Here is a 20,553-nt window from a genome sequence, read left to right on the forward strand (position 1 = left end):
CATCACAGATGTGCACCTACTACTTCCCATTCTCAGAACAAAGCATCATAGCTATAAAACAAGGGCATATTTTACAGCCAGAGTCAAGGGCAAATGCTGTCCTCTCACATACTCCTTCATTTGATTTTGGTGTTCTTCAGCTTTCTGGCATACAGGTCTTCTTGGGGGTGGATACTCAGGTGCTGTGGCCAGCAGTAGTCAGTGCTGGGGAACAGGGATTAATGTTTCTGTTTGGAAAACAGGCTTCTGCCAGTAAATGAGTTCAATCAGCTCCCTAATTTGGTAACAGAAGTGGTGACACCTCGGGCTGGTCCATGGCGACTTGTGTTGGAAATGGGAAAGCAATCCTTACTGCCCAGGTCCGTGAGGTCACCTTTCTTGCAAAGGGGATATTTCACCCGTAGCTTTGTGGTGAGCTACCCAGCACTAGGAGATGATGCGAGGCCTTTTTCCTTCCTCGCGAGTACCACAGATATCCGAGGCAGCTCCGGGCTCCCTCTGTATGCCAGGGCCACAGGATAGGTGCCACCAGCCCAATGGTGGCGAGCGATGGCGCGGGTACCACGCCTGCCCACGAGGCTGACCGCGGCACAGGTACAGGGCTCCAGCCGTGCGGGTACCACAGCCCGCGGCGGGCGGGGGGCGGCGCGGGGTCCCGCAGCCGTCATGGCGGGCGGCGCGGGGCGAGCGGCGGCGGCTCGAGGCGTATCAGCGGGAGTGCGTCAGCGGCGAGGGGCGGGGAGGCCGCCGGGGGAGATGATATCAGGCGCCGGGCAGCAGGACCGGGCGAAGCCGGAGGTGAGTGGGGGTGTACTGTGAACGCTGTTAGGGAGCCCGGCCGCCTCCGCCTCCTTCTCCGTTTATCCCCGCGCCGCCGCGGCAGGCTGCCCGGCCGGCTGAGGTGAGGCGAGGCGCGGCGGGGTGTCGCGGGTAACCTGCCGAGGCGTCCCGTATCTCCGCAGCCTAGCCGGGCCCGGCCGGGCAGGACGGGGGGAGCGCTCGGCGGCCGCCCGGGGGCGCGGGGCGCGCAGCCCGGCGGGCGGCGAGTGGGCGGGCTGGCCTGGCCGCTGCCCCGCGGCCCCTCGTCCGCCGCGGGCGCCAGGTGTGCGTCCGCATCCCCCCTCGGCCGGGCGGTGCGACCGGCCAGGCTCCCCCACGGCGGGGGCGGCCCGGCCGAGCTCGACCCCCCGAGCTTCCCCCGGCCTTGGCGGAGCTTGCGGCACGCCGAGTTCGGTGTGAGTTCTGGCCCAGGCCACTCCGTGTTGGCCAGGACCAGCCATCTTTTGTGGGGTCTGATATTGTAGCGTTGAAATTTACGTTTTATAGCCACACACATGTGTAAGAGCCATTTATACATCTATACACCTCTACGCATGTATGAAAATAGTAATTGCAATGGGAGTTGCTATCTCTCACAAAGATGGCTGTGTATACAAGTGCAAATGCACACGCAGTTGCACACACACACACACAAACACACACACTTCTGTTTTCCTACATGTGACATGTAAATCTTTTGCAATTTTATTTTGAGGTAGGGTTGGTTCATTCGTCTTAAAACATAGGGAAGCATCTTGCCTAAGATATCCATTGACGTAGCACTGCCATCCTGCTTATGAGTGTTAAATGCAGCCTGAGAAAGTGGATTGCACTGAGAACTAGAGTAAAAGGTTTTACTAGCAATAATGGAAAACAAAATATATTAGCTCACCAATTTAATACGTGTATTAATGCTCTGTTTAGAGGAAACAATTAAAGAATTATCTTTAAGCCTTTCTGAGCTGTTGAGTTTTCAGTTATTAATAATCAGAAATTTAGAAACTTAACCTTTGGTGTGGAGACACGTTCAGCTGATACCTGCTTTTTTGTGTACATGCATGCATGAGGAGGGAACTCTTTTCTTGTTCTGCATAATTGCATTTACTCATTTAATGCATTGGGCTGTACCATTGGCCATAGCCTACTATGGAGCCCACCGGTTTGTATGGGGAATAAATACTGTGTCAGAGTGATCATTATAATAAAATTAGTGCTGCCTTACTGGAGGACCTATAAAAGATTGCTGCAGATTAGAGTGACCGTGGTTTTCCTCCTCCATCAAACTCTATAGAAACTGAGTGCATCTTCTCTCCGTTTCCTCAACCACATTGGTACCTTTCTTTTTAATTGACCTCCGCTTGATTTAGGTACCAAAGAACTTCTTGATTTTTCTCTTGGTGGCTAGTTAAAAAACCATTTCATCATGTGTTCCATAGTGGAAAAATGTTAGGGCAGAGAGTGGTTAATAAAATTAATGTTTGTATTCAAGTATTATTAATGTTAGTGAGCATCTCAATTTCAACACTGGTTTTTTGAGCAGTTATATAGGCAGGTTTTTAAGTCCTTTTCTTGTTTCTCCTTCTCCAGTCTGATGTTCATTATAATTTTCTTTATGCAGAATCAAATATTTTACAGAGTCTTCCTTTCTTGTGCAAGATGAATAATTAATATGGGATTCTACTGTATGTTTACAATATCTCTCTAGCAATGCGTGATCCAACTCTTTTTAGAGTGTTACATAACTAGACACTTTAAAAAATGAATTGAAAAATACTCTTAATTTCTTCAGTATGCACATAGAGGTAGATAATATTTATTTGATTTAATAATAAAAGGGTGGAGGTTTTTTACTTTTTTGATGTCTGTTAGTGTTGTAAAGATAATACCACTCAAAATTGTCTTAAAGGTCTTCTTAGCCACACATCGTATAAGCACAATTTAAGTAGTTGTACTTGCATATCTAGTCCAGTGCAGAGTCTTTGCCAGTGAAAGACAGAAGAACTTCAGTTCTGTACTAAGGCTAACACTTACTAATGCGTTTTTGGTTTTTTTCCTCATGTTTGATACAAAATCACTAAAAGACAAACATAGGATTTGAGGTGCTGGAGAAATTCATCAGAGTAGAGGAGCCCTTCAATTGCTTTACGTTCTTAGACATGATAGACTATTGATATCAATCTCTATTTTCTACCAATCAGTGAATATCATGTAGTGTGATAATTTAAACTGTTGCCAATTATGTTTCTAAATTGCAAGTACAAATGTGGCACTAGAACTGAAGTGATGTCTACTTAGACTTATTTTCACACTGGCATTCCTTAAATATTTTTCCATGCAAGATACTAGCTTCTTGTTTCCTTGCAGATAAATGCTTTACTCCTGACTCTCAAGTTTGTAACTTATTCATCACATTTTATCAACTATATGTTCCAGAAAGGCGCTGTCATTCTTTTGTCTGTGAATGTTTGGGGCAGCAGTGGTAGAGGTGTGCACTTCCCTTTGGAACTGCTCTTGTCAATGAATGTCTCTCGGGTAATCATTTTGTAACCTGTTGAAAACCAAACAAAAAAAAATTTCTCATTATAGAAACAGATTAAAAAAAATTCAATCAGAATTCAACCCTCCTCTCGAACTTATGCTTCCAAGTGTTGGAGCATAGTTTAAACAAATCTGAGTGGAAAAGCCTGCTCTAAGGTATTTCCTCTACTGCATTGTTTTAAACATAACTAAAATGGCATGTGAAGTGCCTTTGTAGCTATTCTGTCATACTCTTGCAGTTTTGTCTGCTGTTGCTGATTTTTTTTCCTGAACAATGGGATGTGACAGCATATATATATTTAATCATTATAAATTTAGTTGGTGTTCTCCAGTGAGTCTGAGATTTCAGAGAAGCTTTTAAGTAGCTTGCTGAAATATGTAAAAGAATCCTGTCCCAAAAGAGTCATGAGCTTTCAAATCTTTACGAAAATTCCAATAAAATTAGTGAGAATTGTCAGGACTAACATATCTGTTTCTTTGCTTTCAAAGTGAACTGGAAAACCTACTACTGTTTTGAATGATTACTCCAGAAGTTCTAAATGATTCACTGAATTGAAAATCTAGGAAAATCCATTTCTCCGAATTGTATACTGAACTGTGTGTTGTACAGCTATTCAAAGTAATAGTTTTGATTTTTTTTTTTTTGTTTGTTTTCAAATCTGAGTTATCTCTCTCTTTGTCTTATACTTTTTTTTTGGTGTATATTAACCTTTTATGTCAGAATAGTGTAGGACAGGGCACCTCCATCTTCACAGGGCTGGCATCCCTTGCTGCTGCTTATGATTAGAAATTGTTTATGGTCCAGGATGAATTGAATTCATTGTTACCTTTACTTCTAGGCTTCATCAAAAGATGTAAAATAAAGGTGGTTAAATAGGTTTCTTTAATTCTGTGGATTACTGAAGAGAAGGAATAATCAGTAAAGGTGTGGTCTCTGTTGAATCAGTAGCCCCTGAGGCAGAGCTAGAAGAGTACACCCAGTTCAGAAGTTCTGGTGTGGCAGTGGCTGTGAGCCTGCAGCTGCACCAGGCTTTCCCCAGCACGGAGAATCTGTGAACTTCAAATGGTATGAAATGCTGTCTTCACCCTAAGTGGCTTCATGCTTCTAAAACACCAGGTGTAAAAACGCGAAGTGTGCTTAAGTTTGAAAGTGCATTGCTGGAAGACTAGTCCTTTATCTAGCTCTTTTTCAGTCAGCATAATCTTAAAATAGAAATGTTTTCTAGATTGAATAATACTTCTCACAGCTGTTGCAGAGTTAGCCAACAATAACCATAACTGGGGAATTTGAATAAGTAGTCAGTTGATAATGATAAAATATTGGGGGATTTTAACAATAGCAATGTAAATGTTACTACAGTGCAGCACAGACAACTTTATAGGATTTTAAAATGTTGGAATAATTTATTTCTTTTGATACCTCAGCACTGGGAGTTTATGTTGTCAACATTTAGTCTGAAGCTGCAGAAAGGAGTTTTTTGAAGGAACAGGAGATAACAAGCTGATTCCTAGCAACTCATTCTTAAGCTGAGCACTGATTTAAGGTGGTATAATGAGTCAGCAGTGCTAATTCTTTTTTCTACGGATGTATTGTTGGGGTTTTTTTTACTTGTTGGGTTGGGGTTTTTGTTTGTTTGTTTTTTAACAAAGTACAGTAAGGTGGTATGTTCAAAAGTATGAGTAGCTTACTTACATTGTCCAAACCCACCACTAAAGATCAAACAATGTCTGCATTTCTAGAGAAGACAAGTAACTGAAGCTTTTAAAGTAGTTTGTTCTTTCAAAAATTCAAGTACACTTGTAACAGAATAGCCTAGTACTAGAAGATGTAGCTTAAAAGTTCAAATTTTACAAACATGTATTACAGTGAGAAGCAGGGGACGTGCAGTGTGCGGAGAGAAGCTTGTGAGTTCTTGGAATGTCAGGATGATTGCTGATGGAGATGAGGACAGATGACACGAGGGAGGAAGTTGTGTGTGAATTCCTTTCTGCTATTAGAGACATTCTTGCTAAGGTTTGCAGACATAGATCTTGAGTCCTGCAGTAACATGTTTAGTGATACCTTGTGGAGTCACATTAATGGATGGGTTTTGGTAACGTGGCTGTCATGGGTTGAATAAAACCAACAGTGGCTATACCCAGACAGTTGTGGGAAACAAAATCATCCATCCACAAGTGTAAGACTACTGAAATAAAAGGCAAACACAGAGCTGCTCAGGAATCAGTCTGCTAAGGATTTTGTTAAATATTTGTTTGGATGACAAGGAAGTATGAAAACTGGGGAGACAAGGTTCATTTTGGGGAAGAGAGACATAAGTCAGTTGATTCTGTCAGTCAGAACAGATTCTTGATTCTGATTCTGGGCAATGAAATATTCTTTTTGATGATTTGTTACACCTTTGTTATGGGAGCAGGATTTCTACACAGACAAATACCAGACCTTCCTAACTTTTTTTTTTTCCATACTAGCTGGAGCAGCTTACAAGATGTCTGACTCTTAGCTAGCTTTTTTAACTGTATTGATACGATGTTTGTATATTATTTTGTTACATGCTTGTTTTTCAGAGGATAGGGTTTACTTCTAATTTTCTAGTTTTAGTCCATATGTGCCTTTTTTCCCATCCTTCTGAAGATAGGATGAGGGAGATAAACATATTTGCTGCTGACTACAACTGACTGAGCTAGACAGAGGTAGTCAGTTTTTGTGGCCTTTGGAAAGCTGATGAAGCGTGGACATATGGGGCCACTTACTGTTTTTGTGAGAATGGTCTCTGTCACCTGGGATGATAACTTGTAATATCTCTTCCTAACATGACTGGGCTCAGACTGGGACTCAGTAATGACTCCTTATCCGGTCTGTGGCACAAGCATGTTGTCTAAAAGCCTTTGTTTTTAGACAGAAATGTTTTTGATGTGTGTGATAATCTTGATATATGATTTTCACCTTAGCTTTCCTTTGAGAAAGGCAAAGTAAAATTCTTTCTAATTATCTGTGTCTCTAGTTCTTTTGGAGCGATCCTACACTGGTAAGTCCACAAACTATTTTGTGAGTATGCCTGAGAAGTTCATCATCTTGCTGTAGTTTATAGTTTGTTGTGCAAAGAAGTTAAAAGAACTTGCTATGTTTGGACACTGAGCACAAGTAGCAGGTAAAATTCAGAATTTGCTCATATTAAACACTGGTTTTTTAGGCATCTATTATCTTCTGAAGATAATTGTAGTGTCTTCAAGATACTAGAGTTGGATCGAGAATTTGGAGATAGCTGCCTATTCCCTTTGTGGGAATAGGCAGCTATGAGTGATAGCTCAGTGATGTGATGAGGTGAGTGATAGTGATGAGGTTTAGATACCCACTGCTCCAAATGTGTTATATTTACCATCCAACTGCTTTCAGAATTCTGATCCTCAGGCAGTTGTAAATGGCCCATAGGGCCATACAATGAGAGTCCGGAACATTTCAATTCTGTGTACTTGTTGGTTTGCAAGGAAGTTTTATGGTTGGCTGACAAGGATCTCTTGTTGCAGCTTTGCTTGTTTGCAATCCTGTGTCCAGGAACATCTCATGTTAATTCCTATTCCCTTTTCTGCATTTTCATTTGAAGCACCCAAAAAACCAAGGCAGTTGCTGCTTTCTTAGTTGTGTGCTGTTTTCTTAGTTGTAGGTCTCCTGCTGCAAATGATGTTTTAAAAAGCAAGCAAAACCACCTACAGATAATTTAAACAAGAAGAAAGAGATTGCATACTGCTTAATTGTTAAATTTTCCTACAGCTTGTCTGCTGAAAGCCAGACTTCATGTGGCATAGTTGTAGTTCAGACAACTGTTTTAGTAACTCCTTGGATTTGGAGACCGTGATTGCAAAGATTAATCACCTGCTCCTCATTGTTGGTAACCATAGACACCATCACTTGAATTTCCATGTGGAATATCCTTGAAACAGCCAGAGATAGTTGCTGTTCTTTGGCTGATGAGGAGTAATTCATTAGACTTTGCTAACATGAATCTGTGATTGCTAATCTAATCTGTGCAGCTTTGACGTCCGCCCCAGTTGTGGCGATAGGGGATAGGACAGTGCAGCCGAGCATTTTAAAAATAGATGCAAATGTGTACATAGGGTTACTGCATCTCTAGTCTCACTGTGGTGTTAGATTAGTTATATTAGGCTTGATAGTCCACCAGCTGTCTACCCAGATTGGGTGGGTTTCATTGTCCCTTTCATTTTTTTCTAAGTGTGGTAAAAAAAGAGCTTACTTTTTTGTCCTTATCTCTGAAATCACTAGATGTATTTATGAGATGGCCCTTGCAAACCAGTAGGATAATGTTAGAGAAGGATATGAAGGTTTGAAAATGGAAGGAGTTGCCAAGAAATGTGGGTGCCAAGTGGGAGTAAGAGATGATCTTCTGATATTAAGCAGCAAATTGAGCTTCAGAATATTGCCTTGTTAGATGCCTGGAGAAGCAGGAGGTAAACCTATGGAAATTACAGAAGACGAGCAGGGGTAAGAGTAATGTGGCTGTGTATGTTCCAGGTGGCCCATCAGCCACCTGTGAAGAGAGGCTGTGGGGGCTCTAAGTGCTGAGTGCTATAAGAAGGTCATTAAGGGCTTTAGGTGGAGATGGTGTAAGGCCTAAACTGCAGAAGCAAAATTGGAGGGTACTGAGGATGGAGCTGGAGAACTGCATACCAACAGCTTCAAACTGCTAAGGCATGGAAGGGAGAAAGAGTAGTGACCAGAGAGAAAAGGTGAACCATTAGGGGTATCTGCGTTGGTGTTATTTTCCTAGCCCCTAAACAGGTTTGTTATGTAGTGAAGAGAAGTTAGAGAAAAATGGGAAATTAGAAAGAAGAGTGAGTGCTGAGCAGTGGAAAGATCAGATATGTGTCAGAGAGAGGCAGATTCATGAAGTAATAATCCCACCTGGCTGTATCTTTCCATCTTGTTAATTATACATGTTAATTATTTTCAAACACAACTAGAATGGTTTTCATTTTATGTATGGATATAGTCAGCTTGAATTGGAGTAGTTGAAAGGGGAGGCATGAAAGGTTTCTTTAAGAAAAAAACAATTTTCCAAATTTATTAATTGTGCTTATTTTGATCAGTCTCAAACACAGAATTTTAATTTAGCATATGTGTGGCACATTTTCTTTGTAGGAAACACTTGTGCACATTAGTTTCCAAAACTCCCTACTGAAGGAAGTATTCTTCAAAAAACCAGACGATAATCTCACTAAAATGTGAGACTGTAAAAAAATGAAAATAACAGGTTAGTAGTTTGTATACCTAAGAACTTAGTTGTTGATTAAATAAGCTATCTAATATAATATCTAATTTAAATAATTTGAATAAAATGCCAGTGGTGTTACACAGGTGGCTAATTAGGCATATGAGTAAGAATCATACCTGCCTAAGGTGGGTTTGAGAGGGAAGTTGCATGCCTTCTTGTAATACTACCCTGTCACCTTTAATTAAAGAAATCAGATGCAAGTTTTTTTGTTTGTTTGTTTTCTGTTGGTTTTGGGTTTTTTTTCTTTTTAAATGTGGAGAACTCTTCCTCTTTCTGTCCTTGTTCATGTTTCATCTGATAAGAGAGTGCTCAAACCCAGCATTTAAAACTTCTGACCATGATTCTTGCTGGGGAATTGAATCCTGTATGTAGATTCCCTAATTCTGTGCTATACATGTAAGTTACATTGTGTGGCTAATTGAAGAATGCAAGGGATTTGCTGGTTTTGTTTGTTTATTTGTGTTCAAATTAACAGCTTTGATTTGTGTGTCTGATAGAAAACCAGAGTTGCATAAGCTGCTTCAAGGAGATTACGGGTAATGTGGCTGGCATATTAATCCAGAGGTCTTGGTTGATGTTGACAGTAATTTCTAGACACTGCTGTGTGTTTCCTTAAGAACTTTCAATTTGCAATTTTGCAGGGTATTAATAGATACTTTTTGGGGTTTATGTTACTATAAACCAAATGAACAAACAAAAAAATCTTATTTTGCTTTTTAGGAAAAAAAAAGAAACCTGTGCAAATCTATTTCAGCTGTCAAGAGATTACATTTATTAGTTTATATTCTCAAAAAATGTGAACAAATGCTTTGGTGCTAATGTGAGGATCATGGTTTGAAGACTTGTTGTCCAACCCCCAAATTTGTGATTTAAACCCCAAGAAAACCTACCTCTAAATAAGTAGCTATTTGAGTGAGAAAGACTTGAGTTATCTATTCAATGTGGCAGATCAGTGTATTAATGTTGCTGCTTCAAGCTGGTGCAGTTTTCAAGAAATCCTAATAAACACTATTGTTTGAAATTTTAATACCTCTTTGCTAAAATGTGTTCCTCTTCCTACAGCCAGTGTATGTAACATTACAGATTAAAATTAATAGAGTTTTAAGAGATGGGGATGTTTATAAAACTCAAAAGCTTTGTTACAATAGTGGTCTAAATAGGTAATTATGGGACAGGTTTTCTCTATGTGTTTCAGTTATGTTGACTCATGATAAACCAAGTATGTACTCTCTTAAACATACTTAAATGACTAATTATCTCAGCACAGGTTTAAAATTTACTTATTTTCATAATAAAAAATTATGAACTTTTTAACTTAAATATTTCAAACACTATATTTATAGAAATAAAAAAATACTTTAAAAACAACTTATCTCAGTTTAAAGTGTTTGTTGTTGTATAAAGAAGAACCAAAATGAAAATGCTGTGTGTATGTAACTGCTGGTAGTAAAAGCAAAGAAACATTTATGTAATTTGCTTGTTAATAGAATAACTGCTAAGAGAGCTTAACAATGCTAGTAGCAGATGTGACAATTTTGTTTTGTAGTTGAAGCCAGAAGACTGAAAAGACTACTTTTTAAAAATTTTAAGTTTTGTTACAACCTCTATGTAGTTTCACAGCTTTCACCAGACCAGCAACTGGATACTGCAAGATGGGAAACAAACAGAGCAAAATGGAAATGATGCTTCTGCTGCTGTGATCAAGGTCTTTGCTGCTTTGGTGCATTGTCAGTCTGGGCCTGGAGCCTTGCTTGGGACTTCTGCAGTCGTGTCTTGGCTTTCTCTGGAACTGGTCCATGTGTGGACATATATGTTTAGTTTGGTTTTTATGTCTCTTCTCATGATGTGAGCCCAGGTGTAGCTCACGCTAGTCTGGGAGGTTGTGGTAGGATCATGGATTATATTTTTAAAACAGAACTTGGTTTAAGGTGTGTGGTGATTCATAGCAAATGCATGGCAGTCGTTGAGGGATTTGGTCATCCAATACTTCTGCACTCATTGAAATCGATCAAAGTTTGGGTCAGACATTGCTGCAGTTTACTTTTTGTCTGAGTAGGCCAGAGCTTCCTCACAGGACTGGACTTATATTTGTATCCTGCAGGCTGGGTCTAAGTTGGTTTTCCTGGTTTAGCTGAAAAGTTTTGCAGGTCATGGCTTGAGCACCCTGGTACCTGTTCTCTAAACTTTTTAAAATCACTATTAAAAAAAAAAATCCAAACAACTACTTAAATTATAATTCTTTATTATTAAAAACAAGTTTAAATCTGAAGATTGTTCACCTGCATGATTATTTGTCCCAGTTATTATCTTATCTTGAAAAGGCCTTGGATTTTTTTTTTTTTTTTTACTATTTTATTTTTTTAAGGACAATGAGATGTTCAGGTAAGCTATGTAGCTTAAGTAACTGTATTTCCAGTACTTTTCAAGTTTTGATACAATGTTCAGGTATCCCATAATCTCAGTAAAGTATTTCTCACGCTGGTTCCTCTGAGGTAATGATTATTTGTGTTTTGTAGAGGAGTTCAGGCATATCACATAACATGTCTGAGTTCACATGAAGTCTGTGCTACAGTTGGAAATTTCTCTAAATCTTTATCTGTTAGCCTAAGCAGTTAGACTCCACTTCCCCTGAAATAAAGGCACCCAAACCCAGTTTTAAGCTGTATTATAGCCTTCTGACATACTGTAAGAAATAACATAGCTTTTGGTTATTATCCTTCTGCAATTTTGTGTCATTCATTGTTGAGGGACTTCAAGGGAATGAATATATCTCTTGATTCCTGCTCAAATCCACATGTAAGCTGGAAGCTGTGTGTACTGTGCATCTCTCTTTCATTAACTCTGAGATTAAATAGGAGTTGTAGATATAATTTGTAATTAAACCAATTTCCAATGTTGCTCACTTATTCCATGGCTTTTCTTAACCTTAGTGCTAATAGTAATAAAGATTTTGTGAATAACAAAGTGCCTGTGTTGCACAGAAATGAGTTCACTCATCCTGTTAAATGTGGTTTTTGCTGGCATTCCATGAATTGATCTGTTACCCTCTGGTGCTGCAGCTGTTCCTAAAAAAAGGACGTGCCATTTCTCGTGTAATAGCTTGCATAATGCTGACAAGGGAGAAAGTTATATGATTCCACATTAAAGCAGATCTTATTCATGTGAGTTTGACACAAAACCATTAATATTATTTTGAGAAGTACATTTTTTGAAAAGTGTAAGATTTATTTCCTTTCACTTGAAAAATCAAATGCTTAAGTTGTCTAATTTAAAAAATAAAATAAATTTTCTTCTCTCCCTTCCAAACACATTCTTCTAATATGCTTTTATGTACAAATGTACATAAAAGCATATTATGTACTCATGATGAGTTTGGTTGCTTAGGGCTACACTGCATGTGCTCAGTCAGCCTGACTGTGTGCTAACCAATTGGAATGGTACCCCGTGAGCAGAGTGTGGTTGTGCAACGTGTGACAAAGATTCAACCTGACAGTTTTACAGTTGTGCAGTGCATAGATGTTTAGAGTAACAAAAAGGGGCATGAGGAACTGCATGGTAGAGACTTGTGCTGTTCCTGCTGCCTCTGCAGCAAAAATGTGTTAATGCTCTAGTCAAAAAAACCTGAAAAGCAGTTTTCTGCAGCCCTTTTTCTCTCTCCTGTTTTACTTGAGACTGGCTAGATGTGGAGCCATCTGTATTTTTACATTGTTTAATATACTGTCAAACCAACTGTGTTTTAATGAGGGGACTAATATTAATTCATTACTGTTGGAAGGCATTTCATTTATCTTCGGTAGGTTCTTTTGCATTTCAAATTTGAGATGCTTGCATTTTATATTGTGATCTACTTCCTTATGCTCTGCTGTAGGTTGGCATGGAACATTCTTCTTTCATCACTTGTTTCAAGCTTTTATTATAACTTGATACCTTTGTGAACAGTTACTGATTTCTTCAGGGATGTAGTGCACTTAAATGTGAACTATTTCTGACCTCTTCAGCACAGAGACAAAATACACAAGTGTATGAGATCTTGGACTTTACATGTCTAATCTGCTGCATGGTAAAAAAAGATAAATGTTTATTTAGAAGGGGTGCTGAGTAGGTTTTCCTTAGTTTAGTCTTGAAAATTTCTCTGTATTGCTTTCTTTTGCATAACATGTTATCTGTAAATGCTGTGAATGGAAAAGTCAAAAGTGACTACTGGGAGTTGAGAGCAAATAAAATCTAAGTGTGCCATGAAAAATTAGGTAGCCCAAATAGCAAACAGAAAAGAGGTCTGTGAGTGATTTTGAGGGTAATTTAATGAATGCAATAATTAGCCTTTTGTGCTTTTAAGCAAAGATATGGTTGCTGCTTTTATTTTCATAGTGATGTAGTGGTTGCAACTCAGATAATCTATTGGATTTTGTATTGCATGTTTTTTGCTTTGGTCCTTCATTATTTTATTCCAAAAAAATGTCAGGAATTATTACCTAGAGGCTTAAAGTTATAGCTTGTGGCTTGTTTGTCTGTTTGTCATGCAATAATGAAACCTCAGCTCAATTTCTTTGTTAATAGCAGAGTTATCTAAGCACTTAGGTATTTGTTTAATAATGGAGAGGGGGTTACCCTTTCTGCCAGCATACAGAAAATGAAATTTTGTGTTTTTCACATACCTGTATTCCTTTACAGCTGAATGTACCTTGCCTGTTGCAGTTAATATGGTGGCAAAGCCTCATCCTCTTGTAGAAGTAGTGTCATGTGATCTCTTATGCTTCTCCTTGTTTTGTCTTGCAACATGCTTATCAGCATAGTCTGTGCAGTATTGCTGGTGTATTTGGGAACTGTAATATGTGCAGTCAAGCCATATCTGCTAGAGATGAGGAGGCTGGTGGTGGATGAATTTCACCCCTGACAGCAGCTGCTCCGTCTGCTGTGCATTGCTGCTGCATTCAAAAGCATGCACACTTCACCTTTGGCTCTGGAAATCAGTTTGTTTGCAAAGACGAGGAACCAAAGGAGTTGATTGTTAGCAACGGCAAGGGCAGCCCTGAAATCTGGGGAGAAACAGGTGGAGAATTTCGAGATGCAGCCAAGTATCTGATAGGGTCGGTGGGCAGTAGTAGAAGGAATGTGAGAGACTGGAGAGGAAGGCAGGAGAAAATGCAAATAACAGTTGAGGGGAATGAATTACTTGAATTTGAAAGGAAATGGCTCTGAGGAATGCATGTGTGTATCTGAACCATAGCATTCATGGAAAACATTAGTGTTTTCATCAGCAACAGTGTTAAAGGCAGCAGTTGTAGATGCCAATGAGGTCATGTCCAAGTTCCATTTTAACGAGGAGAAAAATCTCTTGTGTAGAAGGAGCAGCCTCCTCTCTCCAATCAACCTAGTAGTAGCATATTATTGCTGTTTAAAAGCCTTCAAAATGTAGACTTCTAATTTCTACTGAATGAGTCAGAATAAGATGTCTTGCCTTGATTTACCTGTGTCAGTAGAATAATGAATGGTGGATTAAATAGGGGGACTGGAGGTAAAGAGGAAAAAAAATTCATTGTACACTAAGATTTAAAATAATACTGAAAAATAAGACTCCATAGTGAAGGCTAGGAATCATAAAACTTGCATGAAAACTTTTGTGTTCAGAAACTTGTGTGATGGGTTCATGGGAGCTGAGAAAGAGTAAGATGTTTTCCTCCAGAACACTGGAGTAGGTTTGTTCATGCTTCTGAGAGTCTGAGTCATAGCTTTAAAGCAGCTGAGGGGTATATTTCTGTGTATAGTTTTATAGAGCTGGAAGAGCCTTACCTGAAGACCACACAGTGGATTCCAGGAGCTCTTGCTCATTTTAATTTCACGCTGCTTTGACAAGCAAAATTTGAATCTAAGAGCTTTTAAGGAGTTATTTCCACTATGGTTTGGCTTCAGAGTTATAGTCTTGTCTCTCTTTAGTTGTGGGCTCTTGTTTTTAATGAGCTTGTGTAAGTTTCTGTTCACAGCTGAAATGCTTTTGGAAACAGCCATCTGTTAAGAACACTAACTGGCCAGTGGATGAGAAAAATCCTGAGCAATGTTTTGGTTTCTGCAGAGATGGATTTAAATGCAAAATCTCAAATTAATTCCATCTTGTTATCATCTGGGTGGTTTACTTTTTTTTACCACCTAGTTATAATGTGACCAGTGATATCAAAAACATCATCTGGAAGGGAGATAGAACTAAGTCTGCCACCTCAAAGCAGCACATACTTGTGCAGCAAACATGGGGTTTGTATGTTGGAAATCTGCCACAACCGAGGTCTAGGGGGATCCACAGGCTAATATAATTATTTTCTGCTTATGAGCACAGACTTGATTCTTTTACAGACTGGGTGTTATTAGTCACCATCCTAATTAATTGTAAATGCTGGAGCATTTCTCTTTTCTGTCGTGGATATAGAGTCAACAGCAGAGTGTGGATGTTCAACAGTCTTGTTTACATCTGCATTGTATGTAAGTACCTACATTAATAATGTTCTTTTATTTCTCAAGAGCATGTCATTCCCTGTGGATATATTGAACAATTACAGTCATGAGGACTTGGAGAACTCAGCAGAGGACTACTTATTTGATCTTCGCTGGGGGAATCGGGGGAATCCAAACTCTCCTGAATTCTTTACTCTGCCAGACCACCGCAAGGTAACAACCAGCAAATACTGTAGTACTGGTGTTCTTAATATCCTTACAGATCTAAAATTTAAGATATCCAGTCCTATTGAATTTCAGAACTATTTCATCAAAACTTTAATATTTTCTAAATTCAGAATCTGTGTGTTAAACTCTACTTTTTTCACTCTGTAACTGGGTTTAAATCTGCGTTTTAGTTACTGTGTGCTGCTTCTAGGCAATGGACCTGTATATAATAAGCAATTTAAAACAAATAAAAAAACCCAACCTGACTATTACCTTAAATTTTCAACTTAAGAATCAAACTTCATGCATTCTCAAAAGGCTATCATCACTAAGGGGTTAATGATTTATTTAAGCTAACTGGCTCTTTTTTTATCTCAGTTCTTCAGTGTTCTTCATGTTTGGGTTCAAGTTTTGATTAATAACTTCACTAATTTCAAAAGTGGTTCTTTTTTCTTTATCTGAAATATTGTGTCCTGTTATTAATCTCTAGTAGAGAACAGCTGTGACACTTTTATGTTTTAAACACTTATCCCTTGTGTGATGAGTTGGTCAGTGTTGGTTCTGTCCAGATGAATGCTTGTATTAGAAGTAGTACAAATAAAACCAGCAGTGTATAGCTTTAATGAAAAGTAAGTCAGTTGAGAAGATTTTCTGTGGGATCTAAAGGTCAGTGCCACAGATTCCTTGGCAGAATCGTCTTGACTACTTTCCTGCATTTATGCAAGTGCTGTATGCCTAAATGATCGCTTGTATTAACGTCCTCATTTGTGACAATAGCATGTCATAATCTTCTTAAATTTGTTAAGCAAGTCTGTCTACCACACCATTCATGTCTGTCAAGTTTTTTATACATTAACTTAATAATGGAAGCACGTGAATTTAAATATCAAAATGCATTTCCACAAAGTTACTTGATTCCTTAAAAGATGATTTTTTGACCCTTCCCATATTTTTTTTCTGAGGAATATCAAGTAGACAATTCAGAATTTCTAACGTGTGTAACTTCAGGGAACAAAACCCTTTTGAATTTGCCTTCCCACTGTAGCACATTAGAACTTGTTAGCTAACACAGTTTTGCTGTGTCAGCTTATTTCAGTGCTTGACTGACTGCCTCATTCTTCTGTTGGCTTTGACAGCTTGCACAGTTGGGACTGTTGAAGTGAACATAATGCTGGCTTCTTGCACACCTTACTTCAGTTGTGCACACAAATGCAAACTGTCAGGAGAAAAGAGCTGTACAAATTACTGTAGCTAAATCTGCCAGAGCTTGAGAGTCAGAGCTCTTTAGATGTAGTTTGTCTCTAGGAAGATGTGTGTAAAGAAAGGACTGAAATAAAGGCTTGTCTTTTACAGCTAGCTGTTAAAGACTTGCTTTCTAATATTCTTTTTTACCTTGATAAACATTCTCTATATTTTACTACTGTTGTTTTAGCAAAAGTCTGCTGAATTATTATACATTCTTCTTGCAGGTTCCTATTACCTTGACATCCGTGGGCTTTGTTCCTCTTTATGGTGTAGAGCAGACACACAAAGTTCTTGCACTGTTTGCACCATGGGACTCACTCACAGGTTTAATTTTAACTTTTTTATCTCTGTATTGACTTTTTTTTTTTTTTTTGTGGAAAATGCATGTAACCAGGACCTTGCTCATTTCATGCTACTGTAGGCCAAAACTTTTCCATTGTACATTTGTTGTTCCCCATCTTTCTGTTCACATACTATTATTTTTTGTTGTGTATTTATATACACAAGTGCTAGAACTTCACATGCTGATCAGATCAGAACTGGACCCATTGAATTCAAAAGATATGTAGCAAAATAATGTGATGCTTGTCTGGACCATAGTACAACTTGTATCTCTTGATCTCTTTATGTATGCTTCACCTTTCCAAAAGGTATTGGACGTTCTTAGAATTCATTAATTTGCACATGAATTTAAATGCTCTTTATTAATAGTGATTGATCAGCATTGTGTGTAAATTAGTCTTTAGCTTGAAGTCCTAGCATAGCTCTGGCTGAGATGATGGTTTTTGTGGGTTTTCTCCTCCTGTTCTTCCTCCCATCTTCCTCCCCTTCCAGTTCTCCATGTTTCTTCTTCCATTTAATGCCATGTATATGATTGCCAAGTATGCCACAAATACTTATATATCACACTCTTCCTAACTGCTGCTCAAACTTCTATCAGCCTTTTGCATTCATCTAACTCCCTCAAACTTGCACGGTTTCAATATTAATATCTATTAGCCACCCAGTAGTAAAATACATGTATGAGGGAGACTTATTTTGACAGTTTTTAGTGGAAGGAGATGTTAGAGCACAGTGTTGAAGGATAGAGCTTATGTCTGAAAAGTAGTTCCTGTATACCATACCACAAAAAAAACCCCAAACAAACAAATCCCCCCTAGTGTTTATTAGTCTCAGTTATCAAAAAAGGTTTTGGACTACGGTGCATTTTTATGGGAACAGTGCCCCGTTGGTTGTGCTAGGGTAGTAGGAGCTACATTAATGTAGTGTCATCTAGAAGATGCGTAATGTGACTACTACATTGTTATTTCTGGGTATTTAGCAACTTAATGAATATGTTTCTTTTGGAATGGTAAGAATCACTAACTTTTTATTTCCCTTTTTTCTTTCAAGCTATAGCCCTGTATCTTGCTGATCAGTGGTGGTCAATTGATGACATTGTTCGAACATCTGTCCCTGCTAGACAGGGACTTCATCAGGTAAAGGACTCCAACATTCACCTAGCATTTAATCCTATGCTCCAAGATAATGGCATATAGATAGTGTGCAAGATATTATGTGTTTTAATTTAATTTGGAAATGAGAGGGCTGTTGCAAGGGAATAGAGGAATAGGTACAAGGGGGAAAGGAACCTTGATGTGAAGATAGAGTCTTGAGCAAGAATTACCTTTGTACAGCAGCTTCATATGATGTTAGCTGCGTTACCATTTTTTTTTTTCTTTCTTCTTTAGAATATTGTGATTTGGTTGTGATGAAACATCTTGGTAGAATAGTGCATTGTACCATAGCATTGTACCAGTGCATTGTACCATACCTATTGATCTTACCAGGGGACTAGTAAACCAAAAATACTGTCAGGAATGTGTTGACAGAAGCAAGCCGGAGCTGGTGGCTTGCAGTGGCAATACATGAAGTTTGGAAAAGTAAGTTGCCTGGTATCTGCATTATTGCTGCCCATCATTGACCTTTGTTACCATTATTTAACCCTGTGTAGCATGGAATTTTCCAAAACTGGAAATCTCTGTTTTTCCAGGGGTGTGATTTATATCTGCTCTTGGAATCTGGGCATTTGTCTTTGATTTTTGCAATTTTTAAAATTTTCTCTTGAGAGGTTGGCAGGTAGTCTGGCTTTCCACATAATTCTTAATGGTAGGAAAATCAGGAAAGCCAAATCTTTTACAAGGGAGGTAGCTGAGACTAAGAGTTAGAATAGATCATGGTTCCTCCTTCCTTCACAATAAGTAGAATAGTGGTGAACTCAAATTTCATATATAAAAGAAACCCTGTAGGATAGATAAAAGGATATTTAATTGCTTATTTCATGCCACAGAAACTGTTGTAACAAGTTTTTTCACTGTATCACTTCCTGTTGCCTGCCACTCTATCAGGAGTGATTGAGTGTGCCAAGTCCTGCAACACTGAGGCTCATCATTTCTCCTTTGTAAGACTTCAGTTACCTACTAGCCTGGGAATTCTGGGGCTGAAATACTGCTGTTGTGTTTGGTGAATGTTTAAGTACAAGTATAGGTTTGAGTTAGATCATAATATTCTCACTCCACTACCCTTCTCCCAGATTTTACACATTGGATTGGGAGTGACGTTGAAGATATGAAATATTTTCTGTGGTTGTGATTTATACTTAACCTATTGCAATGGCTACTGAGCATCTTCTTGCCTTGTAACAAACCTCAGAGAGTCACCCTGCTTTAGCACTTACAGCCTTCCCTTGAAATCTGTCTGCAGCTGTGTTAAATAAGTTCTCTCATGTATGGGTATTAACTAATCTGACCAATCTCCTGAAATGTTTTTTCTGTGTTCCCTTAGGTGAAGTCTGTTGGAGAGAGAGTTGTTCTCTATGTTCTAAATCGAATTATCTATCGAACACAAGAAATGGAAAGAAATGAGATCCCATTTCTTTGTCATAGTAGCAGCCATTATGCTAAGATCATGTGGAAAAAAGGAGAGGCTATTGGGTTCTATTCTGTTAAACCTACAGGTGAACATTTGAGGATTGTGGGATTGGGAATTAAAGGGGAAGAGATAGTTTGTTTGAAGAATATTGTGTTAGTAGGCTTTATAAGCCTTGCAGGCCTAATTGAGTTGGTGTTTTCCTGCAGTCATAAGAGACCGGATGGCTGTTAAAATCTCTAGCTGAAATAATTACATGCTTTAGCAATGTAAGTTCTTAGATTACTTTGTAATTACAAAGTGTATTTAAAACTGTAAGAAATTTGATATACCTGACATTTTTTTCTTCTCTAGAACAGTTGTTTACACTTGAATTGGACTGTGCTTGTCTTGAGTTAGCAAAAATGGAAGGTTTTTCTTTCAAAAAATTTTCAAAATTTCACCCATGTTTGAGTGTGTGTTGTGCTCTCCAAATGAGCAGCCTGTGTGGAAAAGGCCACTCTATAAACAGATGTTTTGAGGAGTGGTGGAGCTCTTCAAGCATCCCAAAGTGTACTCACGTAATGTAACCTCTCTGCTCAAGTTTCCCTTGATTCAAAAATGAAAATAATAATAGAATCATAGAATGATTTTGGTGGGAAGGGACCATTAAAGACCATCTAGTTTCAACCCCTGCTGCCATGGGCAGAGACACCTTCCACTAGACCAGGACCCCATCCAGCCTGGCATGAACATGGGATGGGGCATTCACAGCTTCACAGTTTGAACATCAGGGATGTTCACACCTTCTTTGAGCAACCTCTCCCAGAGCTTCACCACCCTCGCAGTAAAACATTTATTTCTAATATCCAATCTAAATCTATCCTCCTGTGGCTTAAGGCCACTGCCCATTGTCCTGTCTCTGCATGACCTTTTAAAAAGTCCCTCTCCAGCTCTCTTGTAGGCTCCTTTCAGGTGCTGAAAGGCCACAATTAGGTCACCTCAGAGCCTTCTCTTCTCCAGGCTGAAAAACCTGAGCAGTGCTCCAGCCCTCTGATTTATTTCATGGCCCAAAAATAAGTATGTTTGTGGGTCCTAAAACATAGAAGGTTGCAAAGACTGACTG

The 20,553-nt window shown here is 38.9% G+C and overlaps 1 protein-coding gene across 1 annotated transcript in view; it reads left to right on the forward strand.

Moving 5' to 3' along the window:
- Nucleotides 1-772: 772 nt before the first annotated feature.
- The window catches only part of FAM169A (family with sequence similarity 169 member A), a 36,302-nt gene continuing 16,521 nt past the window's right edge, over nucleotides 773-20,553 (forward strand). Inside the window, exons 1-5 of the mRNA XM_041414689.1 lie at nucleotides 773-798; nucleotides 15,156-15,302; nucleotides 16,766-16,865; nucleotides 17,934-18,019; nucleotides 19,365-19,536. Of these exons, the coding sequence (XP_041270623.1) occupies nucleotides 15,159-15,302; nucleotides 16,766-16,865; nucleotides 17,934-18,019; nucleotides 19,365-19,536 (502 nt within the window). The 5' untranslated portion in view covers nucleotides 773-798; nucleotides 15,156-15,158. The remainder of the gene's footprint in view (nucleotides 799-15,155; nucleotides 15,303-16,765; nucleotides 16,866-17,933; nucleotides 18,020-19,364; nucleotides 19,537-20,553) is intronic.

Source organism: Onychostruthus taczanowskii, unplaced genomic scaffold (assembly GCF_017590055.1).
Source record: "Onychostruthus taczanowskii isolate IOZ18803 unplaced genomic scaffold, ASM1759005v1 scaffold46, whole genome shotgun sequence".
Lineage (NCBI taxonomy): Eukaryota > Metazoa > Chordata > Aves > Passeriformes > Passeridae > Onychostruthus > Onychostruthus taczanowskii.